Genomic DNA, 18,431 nt, shown 5'->3' with positions numbered 1-18,431 from the left:
ATGAACGGAGGCACTTACTGAACAGGGTCTCCAAGCGGATCATACAGGCCACAAAGCCATCAAAATCAATGGTCAGCTTGCTGCAGGCGTAGCGGATGACAATGCTGTGCTGCACCTGATCATTGAGCGTGAAACCTGAGGGCATGAGAAGCACATGAATCACTGACGCAGCAGGTTAATATGCTGTCTTTGATGTGACTTATCCATGGACTGTTGCAGCTGCAGGCAGACCTGGGTGAAGGACTGAGGACTATTCCTCCAAGAAGGTCTGTTGGACTCCGTCACCCACCTCTGCTGTGAGTCCTTTCCAAAGCCCATTGTGCTGGGTGAAGAGAGGCATAAAGTTCTCCCACAGCATTTTGTCAAACCGCATATTTCACATTGTTTCACAGCATAACCAGTCCTATGTTCCCCAGATAAACCCCTAATTAGCGAGTCTTGGTGCTGCAGCTGAATAGCAGTGATTGCAGTAGAGCCAATTGCTCACATAACACATTGGGCTCTATTCAGGCCCATATTAGTGTTATTTCTGTCTCTGGATCATTCACATAAACTCCACCGAGCACAAGACAGATCAAAAAAACAGTGCTCCCCTAGATGCCCCTGAGCTCACAAGAACTCCTCCAAAAGTGAATAGCACACATCAGAGAGGATATCGTTGGGGCATGCCTTGATCAGGCTTGCACCTTCTCTAGCGCAGAGAAAGGTGGTGGGAGGAAATGAAGGAAAAAGAGGATTTAGACATAGCTCTGAAAAAGGGAAATTAGATTAGGAAATAATGAGGCCAAAAATAGAGCAAGTAATAATCAGATGGATAAGCAATGGTCACAGCATGGACAAAAATATCAGTGGTTCATAATGCAGAACAGAGGATGGGGTTTGATGTATATAACAGCAAAAGGATGTAGCAGTACGTGGCTGTCAGGAAGGGAGAATGGCACTGGCAATGCTGTGATCTAGGAGGTGGGAGGGAAGCAAAGCCAAAGCAAAGCCAAAGGCTCCACTGTTCTTTCAATGTCGGGGGGGGGGCAACCACAGTGACCCGACGGGGTCCCCGAGCTACCTACTCACCCTGCCTCTCTGAGGGCATTTCGCATCTCGTGGGAGTCGATGGTACCAGAGTAGTCACTGTCCACTTTCTTATAGATTGATATCAGTGGTTCATAATGCAGAACAGAGGATGGGGTTTGATGTATATAACAGCAAAAGGATGTAGCAGTACGTGGCTGTCAGGAAGGGAGAATGGCACTGGCAATGCTGTGATCTAGGAGGTGGGAGGGAAGCAAAGCCAAAGCAAAGCCAAAGGCTCCACTGTTCTTTCAATGTCGGGGGGGGGGCAACCACAGTGACCCGACGGTGTCCCCGAGCTACATACTCACCTGCCTCTCTGAGGGCATTTCGCATCTCGTGGGAGTCGATGGTACCAGAGTAGTCACTGTCCACTTTCTTATAGATTGCCTGCAGCAGAGGAATGAGGGAATACAGAAATGGCTTTTCAACGTGTACCTGCCCAGCAATGTGATGGTGCAAGCACAGGCAGTCTTTTGCTTTCATGGCTGGATAACAACAGTAGTGAAGACATGGTAACACAAGGGCTCACCAGAAGGTAGCAGCCAGAATGAAATAACCAGGGATCCTCTAGGGTTTCACCTTGGTTTTCTAGTCCACTCTACAGCCTGTGCCCTGCCATTCCCCCCTCCCCCCCGCTCCTGTAGCTAGATTAAAGCCAGGACATTCATGCCTGCTTCTGCTGCATCCACACCATCGCTCTGCTCTGCAGACACAGCCTCAGGTCTCTGATGGCTGGGACAGGGGCTGCCCTCACCAGCCCAAGCTCCTACTCTTTGAAATATTAATGAGCAAGGGAAATGTTTCGAGTAACCACTGGCATGCAAGGCAGACAGGGAAACTCGTTCCCATGGGCTGGCAGCCTGCCTGCCTGCCTTCATGTTACGTGGTGGCAGACAGGCCACTGAGGAAAATATCCTTTCATTTGGCAAACACTGCAACAGACAAAGTCCATTTGGCTTAATATTGCAGACAAGATGACAGATGCTTCCTACTGCCAGCAGGTTCATTATCCAGAATTAGAAGTCACCCAGACCTACAGCTCAGACTGGAATTGGCTCTCAGGGCTTGTTCTGCCAACGCCAGTCTCGGGACAGAGCTGGTGCGCCCCACTGAAGCTGAGCTGAGCATCTCCTCATGCACCTCCAGGACAGGTGCTCTGTGCTGACCAGCTTCAAGCATGGTAGCAGCAGGCTTGCCCGAAAGGGATGTCTAAAGGGAGGTCCAGATTTGACCTCCCTTTAGACTGCTTGATTCTGGGCGCACTTCTAGGGATATTAAATCCTCTGTCAGAAAAACAACTCAGCACTTCTACCAGATTTAAAAAATACAAAGCCAGGTTGTTGTAGGTCCTAAAAATATGTGTTGCTTGTGTTTGCTGGTGCTCAGCTGGCAATGTAACGTATCGCAACAGCAGAGGCACGTTCATAGGAGCCTTAATACAGCAGGCAGCAGAGAGCTGTCTTTGCCAGCAATGAAAGAGGGTTAATCTGGCTTTCCATAAGGTATTACAAATTATGGAGAGTGGTGGGGCCAAGGTGAAAGAGGATCTGCTTGTGTCCTTTAAAATCAGAGGTGTTTTTGAGCCCTGGAACAAATGCCAGCCATGAGAAGGAAGGCTTCCAAGTATATCTGCCTGTGGTGGCTTAACCCTGTCTCAGTTCTGTATCTGTACTTCAGAGCTGAGAGGGAAGAGGAGACAGTCAGAAATATTATGTTACCAAATACTTTTGAATCTTCATCCAAAGTGTCTTGAATTCTACAAGTCCCAAGGTGCCGGTCCCATTGGTCTGGGGATGTTAAGGCATGGTTCAAAAATCAGGATTCCCCTATCCTTAGCAAAACTGGAGAGCAACCAGTTCTGATAAAAAAAAAATCACCCCTCACAGTGTCATCTTAATGTCATATTCATTCTCATTTGTAATACATCTCCACCTCACACAGACATGCCCACAGCTTTACATTTGCTTAGCTAAAGGCATGCCAAGAATTTCTAGGCTATCTGCACTCTCAAGGAATGATATATGGGATTGCTAAATATATAAGCATGATCAGATCCACTCACATTTTGTACAGTTACCAGTAGATTAAAGCCCTTAGGGAAACAAAGGTCTGGCCTCACAGTAGACAAGTGTTAGAAAGCAGAGGCAGGAACTGTGAGTGAACATAGAGAGTGAGTGGTAGGCTACACAAGCTTCCCCCATGTCCTTCAGGGCCTTGAACATCCCCTCCTCTGGAAAAATCATAAAGAGCAAGGAGTTGGCCCCCATGATGCTGTATTTATTGAGCTGCCCTGTTGGGTTTGGGAGGCTGCGGAGCATAAGGCAAAGACATCATTTCTCCCAACAGCCACAGATCCACAAGATCCACAGGTAATCCCTGCTGACCTCAACGCGAATACGTTATGAGACCAACATTAGCGTAATCCTGGCAGCACGGCTCTTGACCGTCCCAGTGCATTGGCTGCCTCCCCAGCATGTCAAAGGACTACTGGACAGATGTGCTGACCTCTCCTTTTCCCTTGGTTACACAAAGCTTATTAGCACCCATGTGTCCTACAAGGTATGCAGAAGGGAGAGAGGCAGGGCATGTGCTCACAGCCTTCCTCCTCGGAACAGGCTCTCCAGCCTCTCTCTGCTGCTTTGAGCTCTGTGCTCTCCAAACAGTTCCTGACTTAGAGATGGAAGTTGAGGTTGTGCTTAAAACCGGCCTCCTGCCAAGCATGCTGCATATGCATTGAAACAGCACAGGTGCATCCAGGCAGAAAGTCCCTGCTTCTCCTCCTTGCCCTTTTTAGGGAAAAGTTTCAGCAATGAGAGATGCAGAGCAGGTGAGAGAAGCGGCCAATGATTAAATGGTTCAGGTTTCTGCCACCCTGAGATGATAGAGCTGCTTGACTGAATTTTATGCCTTCAGCCATGCTCACGGACAATGGAAGTGTAAACTTAGCCTTGTCAGGAAGTTTTGCAAAAGAGATCCAGAAACTTTAAAGGTGATGAAATGACGTTCAAAGGATACATCTAAAAGGCTGATCATCTCCCTGCAAGTGTTAATGTTGAATCCATCACTTTTAATATCCCTTCCTGTGCAAAAAGGAAGTAAACATCTAAGTTAGAAATAGTTTTAGACAAATACTTTTCTGCAGACAACCTTGGAGATGTCGGCCACCTTAAAATCTTGTTAGCAAAGCAAATGTCATGCCATTTCTTCCACTGTTTCCCTTCAGCTGATTAATATGGCTTTCTGGCACAGGGGCAGGGGATGCTGTCGGTTTTGGGGGTGGTAAGCCTCCATCTGCCCACAGAAGTTATGCAGCAGCATAATAATATCTTCCCATGGTGGTCCTCCTGAGAAGGTACAGGGAAAACAGTGCCTCTGGGGGACGTCGGCTGGCAGTGCTTGGAAGGGGAGCACCAGGTGGTATTTTGACCCCTCATATTAGAGGTTCAACAAACCAGGAGAAACTCAGCTGGGGGTGGTTTTTGGTCACCCTTAGCTGATACAGCTGGGTTTTGCTAGCACAGAACCCTCCTGTGTGCTAATGGCAAAATGCTCACTCTGACCAAAGACCAACTTGATGTCTCACCATTTCAGTAGGTGCCTTTCAGCTCCATTCAATGGGAACTACATAACATTACTTACTCTTCACCAAAACCCGGTTTAGGATAGTTTGAAGTTCAGTTGCAGTCACTTCGCAGTCCTGGACAGAAAACTTACTTTAGATGTTAACACAAAAATTGTTTGAAGCAAACTATATTCATTTTCTGTCAGACATCCAGAGACTATTTTCCTCCCATATCTAAGGCATGGAAACCTTTGATTTTTTTCCAACACTTTATATTTACCACCAGATATCATGTGGAGGAGATCCTCAGAAACCATGAATATTTCCTAGCCTTATGGGAAATAAGTGGTTTGTTAGGGGTGATGACCCAGTAAACATTAACTTTTTAACAGGTTTGACTGAATTGGGTGACTGCCTTCTTTCTCAGCTAAAGAGGTTCAGGACAGCATTTGAGATTTTCCGGGCTTATGGAAACTACAGCCAAACAATACTAAAATTGTCCTCTCAAAATGGTCTTTCTGACTAACAAGATGTTTTCCCTCTTTGGTGCCAGTGGCCACCTGTTCACTAGGAGTAAATCTGACTTGACAGCCACAGGCTAGCGCAGCAGGGTTTTCTAGATACTGAGGTTTGTCAAATACAATAAATAGAGAGAAAGTTCAGCCAACAGTTTTTCCAATTCCCGGGGCTTCTAAACAAAGAGGAAGGAATTGGCCAACTAGGCAATTGTCAGAATTATACGCTAACTCCACAGGTAATTTATTTCACCATGGGATAATATTTTCACAGTCCTCACTCCCGTCACCCCTATTTTCAAAGTTCTTCCATGCCCTGCATTACCGAGGGAACAAATCACATTTTGCACCAATAAGAAGAACAACGTAGTGAAACCGTTCTATTGTAAAATAAATTGAACTGAAACTAAAAGTTAATAAAAGGGGAGAAATGCTTGGTTTTTTGAAGACCAGACAGTAAAAGGAACTGGCAAGTCAAATATTTGCATAATCATAGCAGAGAGGTCTGAGTCTTTTTCTTTCACTTTAACCCACTTACCTCTCCAGAGAGCTTTTGAAACAGAGTCTTGAACTCATCATCTATATCTTTGTTATCGACATGAGGCTAGAGGAAAGAGATGACCGAGAGTGTGGTTTACAAGGTGGTTCTAGAACGCGAGAAAGCAGCTTTACAGGGGACTATGTACAGCAATGGAAAATGAGCACTTGCTCTGCAGCAAAGGCAAAACAGAGGCACTACTTAAATCACGACCATCCAGGCCCTGGCTTCATTTAGGAGTAAATACTTTCTAAGACTGATGAAAAAGTTTTCTTCTACTGCCAAAATAGTTTTATAAAATAGCTGCAGTGAAAATGTTGCTGCACCTGGCCATAGCAACTCAGCAGTTCCTTGGAAGTCTGCTTTTGCAATTTCTCTTGGGCTTCAGGAAGACTATTTGTTTCTATGAAGAGGATTATTCAGCACCCTCCCCACGTCCTCCTACCTCTACTACATGGAAGGACAATTTCATGTGTTCCAGCCCAGCCTACAAGGGTGCAGTTCCTGTTCCACATGGGCCCAGGTACATGAAAATGCACATGAAGCTAAGCCATGGAGATATGTAAAGAATCTCCATAACTAAAAAATATTTATCTTGAGCACAAACACATACTGTGATTCCAGCTCAGGAGAAAAATAAAAATCTCACCGCCGTTTTGGCCTGACATTATGAAAGAAAAGTCTGCTAAAAAAAAAATCCAACAATCTGCCCAGTTAAGACATTTACCTCATACGGTCTCGCAGCCACCACATCACCAATCATCCTAAGGAAAAACAGAAAAAAAACCCCAAAACCCAACAACGAGAAATTATGAGTCTACCATTTGCCCTTAAAATTATAAGCCCTTAGCTAAAACAAGCTGTTTTAATATAAAGTGCTACCAAATGCATAGAACAAGCCCCCAGGTTTCCTACTTCCTACACCTCTGTCTATCCTACCTCTTTGAAGATTTCCTTGGGAAATCCAGCCTTGTTGTTCCTGTCTTGTATCCAGACTCCTGTGTTTTCATTCAATGGCTGCTATTGATACAACCCTTTTTAAAACCATCTCCTCATGGTCGTACTCCCAAATCCTCCACCCTTTAATTGGGGGAACTTCTACTTCATGGACCTGAGGGAGCTAGTTACCACCTGAGTGCTTGCTGGTGGCCATCTGAAGAGCCGTGACTCTCTACCATGGATGTGCGCGTTGCATATAGTAGACTACATAAGAAAATAGGTCCTAGAAATGGGCCTACTTTACTGGTTAAAGGAAAAGATAGAGCAAGGGATGTGGGTGAAATACCTGATCTTTTCCTTTATGTGCCTCACCAGCAGAAGAGAAGGCTTTACAGAGAAGATACGTACTGAGGTTTAGCCTGTTTCTCAGAAAAAACTCGCAGGCAGAACTCTCCGTTTTTGTAAGGCTCAAAAGTGGATGGCACAATGAGGTACTCTCCCAGGGGCAACTTTATGCGGCTGGAGACTTCACGCAGGTTGACGTAAGGATCAGACCGGGCTGCCGGTTGGTTCCTTGCGAAGAAAGCATGGTTCACATGAGTATCTGTGTTATTTTCCAGCTGTGGGAAATGTGTTTTTGTTAGAAACCATTTGACAATTCACTGGTAAGCCAGCCACCCTATTTCAAATTCAGTGCCTTAAAGCCATCTCAAGTTTTTTCTTAGCATAAAATAATAAATCCACAAGTGATGGTGTGAAAGATAACCACCAGGGTTCTGTCACGGGAAACAGCCAGGCAGATAATTAGAAGGGGGAAGTATCTTCCTTTAGAAAGATTATCTTTTCATATGCGTCTTCACAGTCTGTGATATAAAATAAATAAATAGATCATAATGTGTACTCATAGCTGGTCAAACTAGTATCTGCTGTACTTAAGTCATCCAAGTAGTGAGCATTTTTTGCTTTTACAGGCTGCTCATGAACAAACTTAAATTTCAGAATGTTTTTGAGCAATTTATGCTATGGGATGGATCACCTAATTGCATAGGACATGTCTCTGATTTATTTAAACAGACAGAAAATAATAGTAAAGAGAACACAGTAGTAGTCACAAGGGTGAGACTTTTGGGGCCACTTTAGATGATTTACTCAACTTCTATTAGTAATACTAAGGGTATTCCTTTGGATTATGTGGAAAATAGTATGTAACTTTTCGTTAATACAAATACACTATTAAGCAAGTGAAACATTGCACAGCTTACAAAACAAAACACCAATGTAACAAGAAACAATACCATAATAATAACAACAACATATCTGTTTAAACCTGCTATTCTTAATGTTTGCTCCACAGGGATGTCTTTCAAAAAGTGTGATTCAGTGATCCACAAAAAGTGCTGTGTGGTTGACATGGGATGGGGAACATTGCATACGGATAAGATTTCGAGCTGTCTAAGATCTGAGCATACAAAGATGTTATCAAACATTTTATAACCATTCTGGTTTTATGTTGTAAACTGTAGAAAAATATGGGGTTCTTTCCTCCTTTGTTCTGAAGATAAGATTGGATTTGGTATTTATTCAACAACCCCATCCTTTCTCCCCACTCAATCTTAACCTAAGCGGAACTGCAAAGATTAAAAACCCAGATCCATATCTTTTTCAATACATAAAGCTCATTTTCCCTTTGCATCTACAAGGCTGTTAAAAGAACACAGTTAATTGCTACATGACCGCACATTCATTTACTGAGAATGAAGAAAAGGACTGAAAAGCCGAGGAAAAATTGGCAGCGCAGGCTGCTGGACCTCAGTAATGAGTGTAGGCTATTCCTACTGCCAGACACCCCTGGGGTCTCTTTCTTCAGGAATGAAAAGTCTCTTTACCTCAGTATTGACATCTGGGAGGATTAGGGAAGGTTGAGCAGGGTTTGTTCATTACCAGGAGCCCCAGCTCAGAACTATAAAAGGAATGATCCACAGAGTTTGGCATTTCTTTGGAACAACATTAACTACATTTTCTCGATTTTAGAGTGCAGAGACCCTGTTTTGCCTTCAACTGTACTAAATAGACAAATTCTGACCTATGTTATACAACTTTGGTGGAAACTAAATTTCAACAAGTATAAATGAAGTCAAGATTGGGACTCTGATGACAGTAATAAAGCCTTGTGCCCCAGTCCCTTGGAAACTGTTATTCAGAACTTGAGAACTTGGTCCAGTGATCCAAGAACAAAGCTCTCCAGAAGAGCTGTTATTAGTAAGGAAGAGGTCTTCCTGGTAACTAAATTCTCCAGTGCAACAAGAGGTGCCCATTTGGAGGCTAGAAGTCTTCAGCAGAGACTACATACCTCCTGAGGAATCTGAAAGGAAGAGAAAAAGCCGATGTTAAAGGGCTGCTACACACCCACTTCTATAATTAGGAAAAAAAATCAGATAAAACCTGCTTCAGACACATTTTTTCGAGTTCTATTTACAACCACATATTGTAGTAGCAGTTATGTATAACGTTATGCAGGAAGTTCTCAGCTTGTGCTAGAGCTGTTCCAAAGGAGAAACAGGCTCTTCATCCAGAGGAATCTATACAACGTTTAACTGCTTTTCTCCTCATAATGGTGTTGTGAATGATACTACTGCTTGGAAATATTTGGGTAAGCCTCAAAATGTTCAGTGATGAAAGTCAACAGGTCAAGCCCACTTTACTAACCAAAAATGAACTGAAAATTTATTACAGCAGACCTAAAATCCACTAGTCTACTGTTACTGGAATATGATGAAAATACAAGGCTACCATCACCAGCAACCAGCATGACGATGATGTGGTTGTAAGATAATTTCAAGATTCGAACAAATTTTGAGATTTAGCCCTTCCTAAATTAACTCAATTGCTATGTTAATTTGTGCTTCCAAATATAAGGTAGCTTTTCCAAAAGCAATTAGTTGTCTTGAGAGCACAGATTCCACTGAGAGCCAAAGAGAGTGTCCTCCCAAGTTCCAAAGGAGCTTTTGAAAATATCACCCATACAATGATTCTGGGGCCTGAGATGGTCCCTTGAGACCTCAGGTCTTGTTCCTTACAACCAGCATACTAAAAGGCCAGGAGCTCCATGATGGGCACCCTTATTGTCAGTAAGCAGCTTGAGCAACATGACTTACAAAAACTCTGCAGGGCAAGTAGACTTGAGCATACACCTTTTCACCTTTTCCTGTACAGAGATCTGCTTTAAGTTACCACCCATGCTGCCCCAACTGGACATCCTCAGTCACTGCATCAGCTGCAGTGATGTAAATCCACAACCGTGCATGACCCCAGGAACTTGGATCATAGCTGAATGACCACCTGAGGTTACTTAGCAGACATTTCTTTCAAATGAAAGATTGCATCTAGTTAAGAGTCACCAAGTCTACCCTACTATGGAAAACACCATGCAGCAGGCAGATGGGATTAAATAGATGTAAAACAAAAGGGCTCTGCTAACATCTTCGGGTTTGTACTCAGCGGTATAAGCAGAAAAATATCCTTAATGTGCAAATTCTAGGATGCCAATAGGCCAGGGTGCTTGGCACCATGCAGATGGCAACTCAGAAATGTACTCAGTGAGAACCATTTGTGTATGCAGACACTTAGGCACTAGGGAAAACCTTGCCTAGTTTTGAACCATCCTGCACAAGATATATTAGCTAAAGTCAGCCATTCCCATCTGCTCCCACCTGTGCTGGTTAATGATCTTCATCCAGTGGAATCTATGCAACATTTAATTGCTTTTCTCCAGATATATTGGGAATGATAAATACTGGTTGGAAATTTTTATATTTACTTCTCTCCCCTCACATCACAGAAATGTATTTCTATATAGTTTATATTTTTAGAAACAGAAGCAACACTGGGAGAATCAGAAAAAAAAAAGCCCAAACCCAAAACTACTGAACCAGAACAATAGCATGGTAGACAATGAATCAAAACAGTTTTCAAATACAAGGGAAAAATAATAAAAAAAAAAAAAAGAAAAGAAAGTGAATACTGAGCACTAACGATAGGCTGTAATCAGAAACACTTATCTGGAATTGCCAGGCACCCTGAGCCTGCCCCCATTCAGATTTTGAAAGAGAAGGCTCTCAATGAGACTGTTGCTAAATTATTGCCTCTAGTTTTACACTGCTCTCCTGTTAAAGAGGGACAAAAACTGAGCCTAAATTTATCTGAATCTTCCCATATTATGTGGGTCAGGAAGAAATGAGAGAAGGATTTGAATCATCTTGCAAAATCCAGTACTTATTGAAGTGTAGTGCTGAATGTCAAGATGTAGCATATTGCTAATTTTTCTCCAGGGTAACAGAAGAGGGAACAAAGCCTTTAATCAGGAACAGACTTTACCTGATAGAGCGAATAACCAATACTAAGCAGAGCTTCTCCCATTTTCTTCTGTCTCCTGCGGTTCTTCTGCATCAAGCCCACCAGTATAGTACAGCACGGCTCATTCAAGCTCCCTTCATGGTCATCATCTGGTTCGTCCAATCGGATTTTAAACTGGGGATTGGTCCAGTATGTTGCTAAAAATTCCCAAGGCAAGACAATAAGAAGGAGATTTTGTTGTCATTGTAGCCAAGATGGTTGTCAATAGAATTACAGACAATATCTCTTTGGAAGGACTTTTGCCTGGAGTTTTTCTAACCCTTTCCATTATGTTGTATGGTTTTACATTTTCACAGCTATGCTGAATATCAGTTGGAGCCATGGCAAATCAAAGCACCAAGGTATTTCCTAGGGAGTAATGACCAACGGGGAGGAGCTGATATCATTAATTCCAGCCAGTCATTTATCTTCAGGAAACGTCCTTGGCTGAGACTGTTATTGCTGCAAGAGGACCAAATGCCAGACAGCCTCTCCAGAGGTCTAACCTAAAAATGAATGGGAAACAACACTGCCACTGAACTGTGACACTTTCCTGGCCTACGGAACCCTTCGGAGGATTACTCCAGTCAGTAGCAAAAGCCATGTAAGCAGGAAAAGCAGACAGAGGGGAAAAAAACGAACACAGCCATGAATTAACTGCTTAGAGGGTTGGTAATCCCCAGCGAAGAAATAAGCGTGAATTAGGTCTTGGTTTATGCTGCCAAGCTTTTGCTTACTATCTAAACCCAGCAGAAAGAGCTGCACCTCCAAGCCCTTCCCACCAAAGCCCCTGACAGTTCACAAGCATTTATTTTGATTATTTTGTCGGTATTTCACCAAGTGCCCACTTGGCTGGGTCTCCACCTTGGTAGTTCTGGCAGCCCCCAGCACTTGAACCCCGTCTCCACTGTCCATTAAACAGGGTCAGGTCCCATTTATTGACCTCGTTGCTTGTCAGCGTGTCAGGAGTCAAGTTGCAGATCTCAAGGCGGGTGAACTGCCTTTGAAAATCTGAAAATGCCATCCTGGTGCACAAAAAGATCAGGGTTAGTCCATCAGCCTGCAACAGTTGAGGCGCCTGCAAATGGATGTCCCTCCCAACAGGGCAGCAAACATCAGTACTACAGAGCTGCCCAAAGCCCCACTTAATTGAACTCTGAAACTTGGAACTGGCTTTTGGGAAACAAAATTTCCCACTCCCTGAATGAGCTGTATCTCCTGGAGACAGTTGTTCTCAACAGCTGTTACACATTATGGGCTCAGTCATACTGTTTTCTGTCATCTCCAGCCGTGGGCAATCCCTCATGGATCATACTTCATAAGTAAATTCACTAAAATTGGTGGAACAAAATGTGCAAGGAGATGGCATTTAAGGGGAGTAAGAGTTGGCCCTTATGAAAGAGTCACTCTGTAGAAAAAGTATCAGTTTGTGTTTTGCCTCAATTCTATCGTTAATGTTTGTTTATACCATTCCTAGTAGGTTTGCATGAGTGACAGACCTTGATCACTTCATGCCGCAAGCAGAGGTCTGTTCTCATTTCTCAGTGCCTTATGGCTCATATAGCGGATTGTACTGAAAGACGGTGGGCGTTTATCTTTCTAGTCTAGGACAGAGTGACATGCATTCAGTACTGATCCATATAATCAGCTAACTGGGATGGGCTTTCCATTCGGTCTGGGTAAACAGACTCTTCCCAAGCTGGTAATCTAAAGTTTTTCATTAGTAGGTAGCATTTAGGCAAAAAAACAAACCTCAAAATATAGAGCAGCTGAGGTTCATTCTTGCCACCTCATTGATTTTATTACCATCTGGTCTCTATATTTTGGATAAGCACTGAGTTATGCAAGCTCTAATAAAAGGTAATGTTTGAATGGGAAGGGAGATAAACAAGAGGCTAACAACGCACACATGTCATTATTAACCCCCTTGGTGCTGGCAGTTTCTCTCCATACAACAGAAAGGACTGCTTAAAAAGCATAAATGCACATAAAACGTCCAAAAGATTAAGCTAGCTGAACGATTCTCACCAAAACTCGCCATCATCGATTTGCTTATCCAGAGCCTGTCTTTGTTTGGGATCAATATAATTCCATTCAGGAGCACTGCAGACAAAGCACAAAATCAAGCTGTTCAGTCGTTGTATTTCATTCTACGAAGAGATCAGAGAGTTAGGCTCTGTCTTCAGTTACAGCTGATAAAGGAGTATGTATTTCCTCAACAACTAGACCTTCTGCCCCTCTCCATGGCAGTACATACTGCAACCTGACTATACAGAGCTGGAATCAGACTGCAACTGTATTTGCAGCAAATAAGTCTTAAACTGAGTCATCACTGGCAGGCGCTGGGATGTCCATATATTGCAGACTGGCTGGATTAGGCAACACCCAGCCTGAAAGTCAGGCAGAGCTTCCCCATTGTAAGATCTGTTGGGATGCCTGATATTCTCCCTGGGGAAGTGATATAAGCTCCGCTGCTGGGGCCACCAAAGAACAAGAAAGCAAAAAGTTGGGATTAGAAAACGTACTGCAGAAAACAGCATTGCTCCTTTCCCACTCTGATGTTACAGTGCAGCAAGCTGGATTCTGCTCTGATCTGCTCCCACGCGATGGTGCAGTTCTGCATCTGCCTTGGCAGGGTTGTCCCGTGGTAAAACAGGTGCAACAAAATCAGGATATGGCATGTGTGTGTGCCTGAGGCACCTTATCTTGGGGATGAGCAAAGCAGCTCTGATAAAGGTAAGAATAATTTTAATGTTAATCTCTATTTTCTATCCCTAAGTATTACACAATATCAGCACCAGTGCTGCAGTCAGTCGGGACAGGAAACTGAAATCTCGGAGTATTGCATGAAAAAATATATTGTGGCCCAAATGAAAGTGAAATTTATGCTACTCTAAATTTAAAAACAAAAGATGTGTTGTCACTGCCGTTCTCATGAAATTCCAAGGTAGTTGAAGCCCAGACAGTTTCTGATAGATTTTCAAACTTCTAGGTCCTTAGCTTAGTCAACATCGTCATTTTTTTCGAGATTCTCCAGTAGAAACCAGAAGAAAAATTCTCCAGAAGAAAAATGACTGGTCTGATTTAAAGCCCAGCAACCTTAGAGCTGAGGCAGGGGCACAATGGTTTAGCCCTGCTGTATTTCCCAGGAATAGGATTGGTTTGCACATCCTACTAGGGTCCTGGCACCATCAGTCAGATCAATCTGAGAAAAAGTCATCTTGCAAAATGACGTGGCTATGGCTTGCATTGGGCTGCTCACAATCAAAACGTGGGCTGTTCTCTCCTATTAGAAAGCTCTGCCGGAGGCAGGGAAGAATGTCCGCTGGGCAGAACGGATCAATATCTAACCTTGCTAATAAATTAATAGTGTTTTATCTCAACTGATTTAGAATGTCTCCTAAATGTGCTTTGTGATTGGATTAACTGCATAGTCCCAATTTAATTTTTAAAAGATATCAAAATACACTGAAGAGAGAGAGGCAGGGGCATATAAATACCTACTTATCACTCCAAGCTCCAGTCCATTCCACTTCACCCCAGGGATTTCTAAGCCTCACTAGTTTCTCTGGCCGTCCTCGGTAATATACCTAAAAGATCCACAGCAAACAGAGCCTGAGCACTTCCATTATTCCAATCATCACGGGGCAATTGCTCTTCAGACAGGATAAAACACGATTTGTACTTGAGTGATGCAGTCCATTACAATTTCCAATAGTTAAAAGACACCTAGATGCCTTCCACCCTTATTTTACATTATCCTGTGCCACCAAGTGAGCCATTAGTTGCAGCACTCACCATTTCATCTAATGACAGCAACCTGCAAGGAAAAACATCAGCTACAAAACAGCGGCATATCTACATCCTCAAAAGCAGGAGACATTGCACAACACAGCAAGGTTAGAAAGAAGTTATTTGGCATGGACACCTCTGTAATGATTCTCGTTTCAGAGGAGCAGGAGGATCTAGGGCTCACTGTGAAGGTGAGACTAACAGAGGGGTTCATGAAAAGAGGCTTTTACTCCTTTCCCACTGGCTCTGACTGGCAAAGAACACTCCCACCTCACACAGTACGAGCACGTGGGGAAACAGCCGCTTCCTCTCATGTTTCTCCTTTCTGCACCCTCCATTTCAGTAACAGTTTGGCCCACCATTACATTCTGTATTCCAGCCTGTTGGTACAACGCAAGTTGCAGACTGCACTGCATACTCTGTATAACTACCACTACAGAGCTTCCAACCCAGCTAAGTACTACAGGTGCTTTCTTTTTCTGTAAGAGGACGCATAAGTCAGCAACATTTTCATTTGGTCAGTCACAGAAAGACATCAGAAAGTTGAAGACACTGCAGCATTGCAACCCCGAGCTATTTTGTATGATGGCCCTGGAGAGGCTGGCTTACCTCTTCTGCTCCAGTGACAGAGTAAGCGTGTCCCTTTACTAGCTTCAGGCTTGTGATTGCTTCGATTTCAGCTGCAGTAGTTATCTGGGGCAATAAAACTATACACACTTAGGACTATATATTATGTACGAACACAGCTTTCATGAGCAAATTAATATGGGGGAAGATATCCAAAGTGCTATGCACAATGAATATCAATATTCCTGATGCAAAGTGTATTAAGTAGAGGTGAGAGCCACAGCAAAACTTCATCTCCACAGTTTCATGCCCCTAAATATGCAGTCCTAGCACAGCAGAGATTCAAGAATGTACAATGAAATCTAAATCTAAATCCAATTCCCAGCTCAGCTAACAGATACAGTCACCTGCAAAGACATGTTCATGTGAACACAGCTCCAGCCTGCCTGGTTGAGATCCAGCATATCAAAATCCGGTAATATCTGGTAATCCGGTAAACCTACATGCCATGAACCAGGATTTCAAACAAGATAACGAAACAGGACATGAAAGGTGTAGAATTTCCAAAATGCGTACAAACATCATCTGTAACTTGAGAGAATTTGTATTACAGGTGTCAATAATCTTCAGGATTGAAAACCAAAGCCAGAATCAGATTACAGGCTACAACAAACACAAAGAGTTTGTCTCTGGCAGTTGTGTCTTTGGAGCTGAAATTACACAGAATTTGAATGAGAAAGGTACTCAGAGAATGAAAATTGATTTCAGGAAGTCTAGTCCCCAGTTCATGGCTCAAAGTATTTTCACAGGCTGTTTTGTAAACCAGGAGGCAGGATGAGAATTGGCTATTTAGAACCTCATCCAAAGTTTTTTTATAACTGGAATCAATAAAATTGTCCCATCAATTGTAGTATGCTTTTAATTCAGACCTTCCTACCTATCTTGAACATTGGTCTGAGCTTTTCTTACAGTATGGACCAGAGCCCTGAGAACAGGTGAGGAGAAAGCAGCAGCAGTCTCTTACATCAATGGAACAGCCAAGCAATGACCCAGCTCTCAGAGCCTTCTGGATGATTTGGTACAGGTTTGAAGGAGCCCTCCGCAGCTCATAGGACTCAGAGATGCCTCCAGTAAAATCCTCAAAGCCCTCCATAGTGGATCCGCCTGTGAGAGCTTCATAAGAGCCATTCAATCTGTGGGGGAGATGACAAGATCTACATAAGGGGCCATCTCCACTTGTAAGCATTGGCACTGCAGAAAGAAGGGTTCATAATTTAGAATCCCTCGGTCCTTCTGATCATCAGTGTGACGTGGGGTAGCAGAAGTAAAGCCCCTTGAAACAGATGGTTGGCAATACCCTTTATGGACCTAGAGGAAACTGTAAAAAATGGGTGGAACTGAAGCTGCATTTGAGTGAAGTGCATTGTGTCTAACGCCACCACCACCCAGGCAGTCAACTTCTGCACACCCAGGAGCGCTGCCTCCTGCTTAGTCACCGTACTTGGCATAGGCCTTCTCCAGCAGCGCACTCCAGAACTCGTTGCCTTCCTCCGAGTGCACGAAGACCAGCTTCCCGTTCTTGGTGGGCAACCTGTCGTCCACCACGACGTCCACCCACTCCCCGTACTGCCAGAACTGGTAAAAAGAAGAAAGGAAAAGATGATGAGGGCTGTTGTGCACATAATAGCTCTGCACTGCCACCTTCCTACCCCTTCACCTGTCATCACTTCCCTCTGGATAAGTCACTGCAAGGTTTCGTTCCCATGTTGGGCTTCTCTCCCTTGTAACAGAGGCAAACTCTCCCATCCCTATGAAGCCCTGAGCAGGCTTCTTAATGTTGTATTAAAGTTTTGCTGATAGGTAATATTAACAGCAACTTCTTGCACACAACATCTGGAACACTGTCTGTGCTCCATGCAGAGCTTACATAGTGGAGAGTCCAGAAAGCGGAGACAAGATACTTTGAAGTCTTTTCTTGTCTACTCTTTTGAGGCCCAATCCATTGAAAAAACAAAACAAAACAAAACAAAACAAAACAATGACCCTGTCAAACTGCTGCAAGGAGAGGTCACCCGAAAGGGAAGCACTCAATAGTGTTAATCCCTTCTGAAAATACTGGGAAATGTGTGAAACATTGCTAACACTGGGGTTTTGGCCTGAATTTGATGCAATCCTGAAAGGAAGAGAAAGAGGACAATTTACATAATAACCCCTCTGCTGAGATGAACTGGTGGAAGGGATGGGTATGTGCTCTATCATATCTCTCCTCACCGAAACACCTCCTTTAGCTTTGCAGGGTGAATCCACACTGCTCACACCTGAGCCTAACTCCCAGTCAAAGGAGGCTGGCTCAGCCCCAACACATCAGGCCCGCAGGCAAGGAAGTCCAGGCAAAGTGGTGGGGAGGGAAGGGAAGGGAAGAGAAGGGAAGGGAAGGGAAGGGAAGGGGGAAGAACCACATCAGCCTGAATTCACTCTTGGCAGTCGGCAGCGACAGAGCTTGGCTTGACTCACATGGCGTGATGGTTTGGCTTGGTTTGCAAAACCTGTGTAACTCACCAGAGCCCTATCAGCTGTCAGACAGCAGAACCTAGCCAGTGAGCAGGTGTCATTTAATGTTATTTCACTCTGTTCTTCTCTTCTTCCCTCGTTGCCCCCCACCAATTTCACTTACACAATGTAATTCTTTAATTTTAGCCTGTGCCAAACACACACAAATAGATCTGCTTTTAGCTAAATACGAGCATTTTCATCTTTTATTCTCAATACCTTGATCACATAGGTACCTGGAAATGAAAGATCCCAGCGTAGTCCTTCTGGAAGTTCTGATCCTTGGGAACAACACGGTACAGAATCTCTGGATTCAAGGTGAGAGATGCAATGGCAGCTAGAAGCCAGCAATCACCTAAAAACACATGTTACAAGGCAGAAAAGTTCATTAACAAATAGTGTTTTGCCCAGCTGATCCTTACACCATTATGCCACACTCCCACCCAGACTAAAATACCAGCATTAAATGCTTTGCAAGGTCCTGCCAGACTCAGTATTGGTTCAG

General features: G+C 43.7%; 1 protein-coding gene across 1 annotated transcript in view; it reads right to left on the bottom strand.

Annotated features, from left to right (window-relative positions):
- The window catches only part of CAPN8 (calpain 8), a 36,207-nt gene that overhangs the window by 1,587 nt on the left and 16,189 nt on the right, over positions 1-18,431 (bottom strand). Inside the window, exons 5-21 of the mRNA XM_009894337.1 lie at positions 18,163-18,281; positions 16,878-17,011; positions 16,401-16,569; positions 15,419-15,502; positions 14,522-14,607; positions 13,046-13,120; positions 11,882-12,042; positions 11,000-11,175; positions 8,976-8,987; positions 7,034-7,245; positions 6,414-6,450; positions 5,687-5,752; positions 4,711-4,768; positions 4,087-4,151; positions 2,790-2,858; positions 1,380-1,458; positions 19-135 (exon numbers count right to left, since the gene is read on the bottom strand). Of these exons, the coding sequence (XP_009892639.1) occupies positions 19-135; positions 1,380-1,458; positions 2,790-2,858; positions 4,087-4,151; positions 4,711-4,768; positions 5,687-5,752; positions 6,414-6,450; positions 7,034-7,245; positions 8,976-8,987; positions 11,000-11,175; positions 11,882-12,042; positions 13,046-13,120; positions 14,522-14,607; positions 15,419-15,502; positions 16,401-16,569; positions 16,878-17,011; positions 18,163-18,281 (1,719 nt within the window). The remainder of the gene's footprint in view (positions 1-18; positions 136-1,379; positions 1,459-2,789; positions 2,859-4,086; positions 4,152-4,710; positions 4,769-5,686; positions 5,753-6,413; positions 6,451-7,033; positions 7,246-8,975; positions 8,988-10,999; positions 11,176-11,881; positions 12,043-13,045; positions 13,121-14,521; positions 14,608-15,418; positions 15,503-16,400; positions 16,570-16,877; positions 17,012-18,162; positions 18,282-18,431) is intronic.

This window comes from Charadrius vociferus, unplaced genomic scaffold (genome assembly GCF_000708025.1).
Source record: "Charadrius vociferus isolate BGI_N301 unplaced genomic scaffold, ASM70802v2 scaffold261, whole genome shotgun sequence".
In the NCBI taxonomy this organism is placed as follows: Eukaryota; Metazoa; Chordata; class Aves; order Charadriiformes; family Charadriidae; genus Charadrius; species Charadrius vociferus.
Note: the sequence above shows the minus strand (reverse complement) of the source record. Positions and strands in the feature narration are given on the sequence as shown.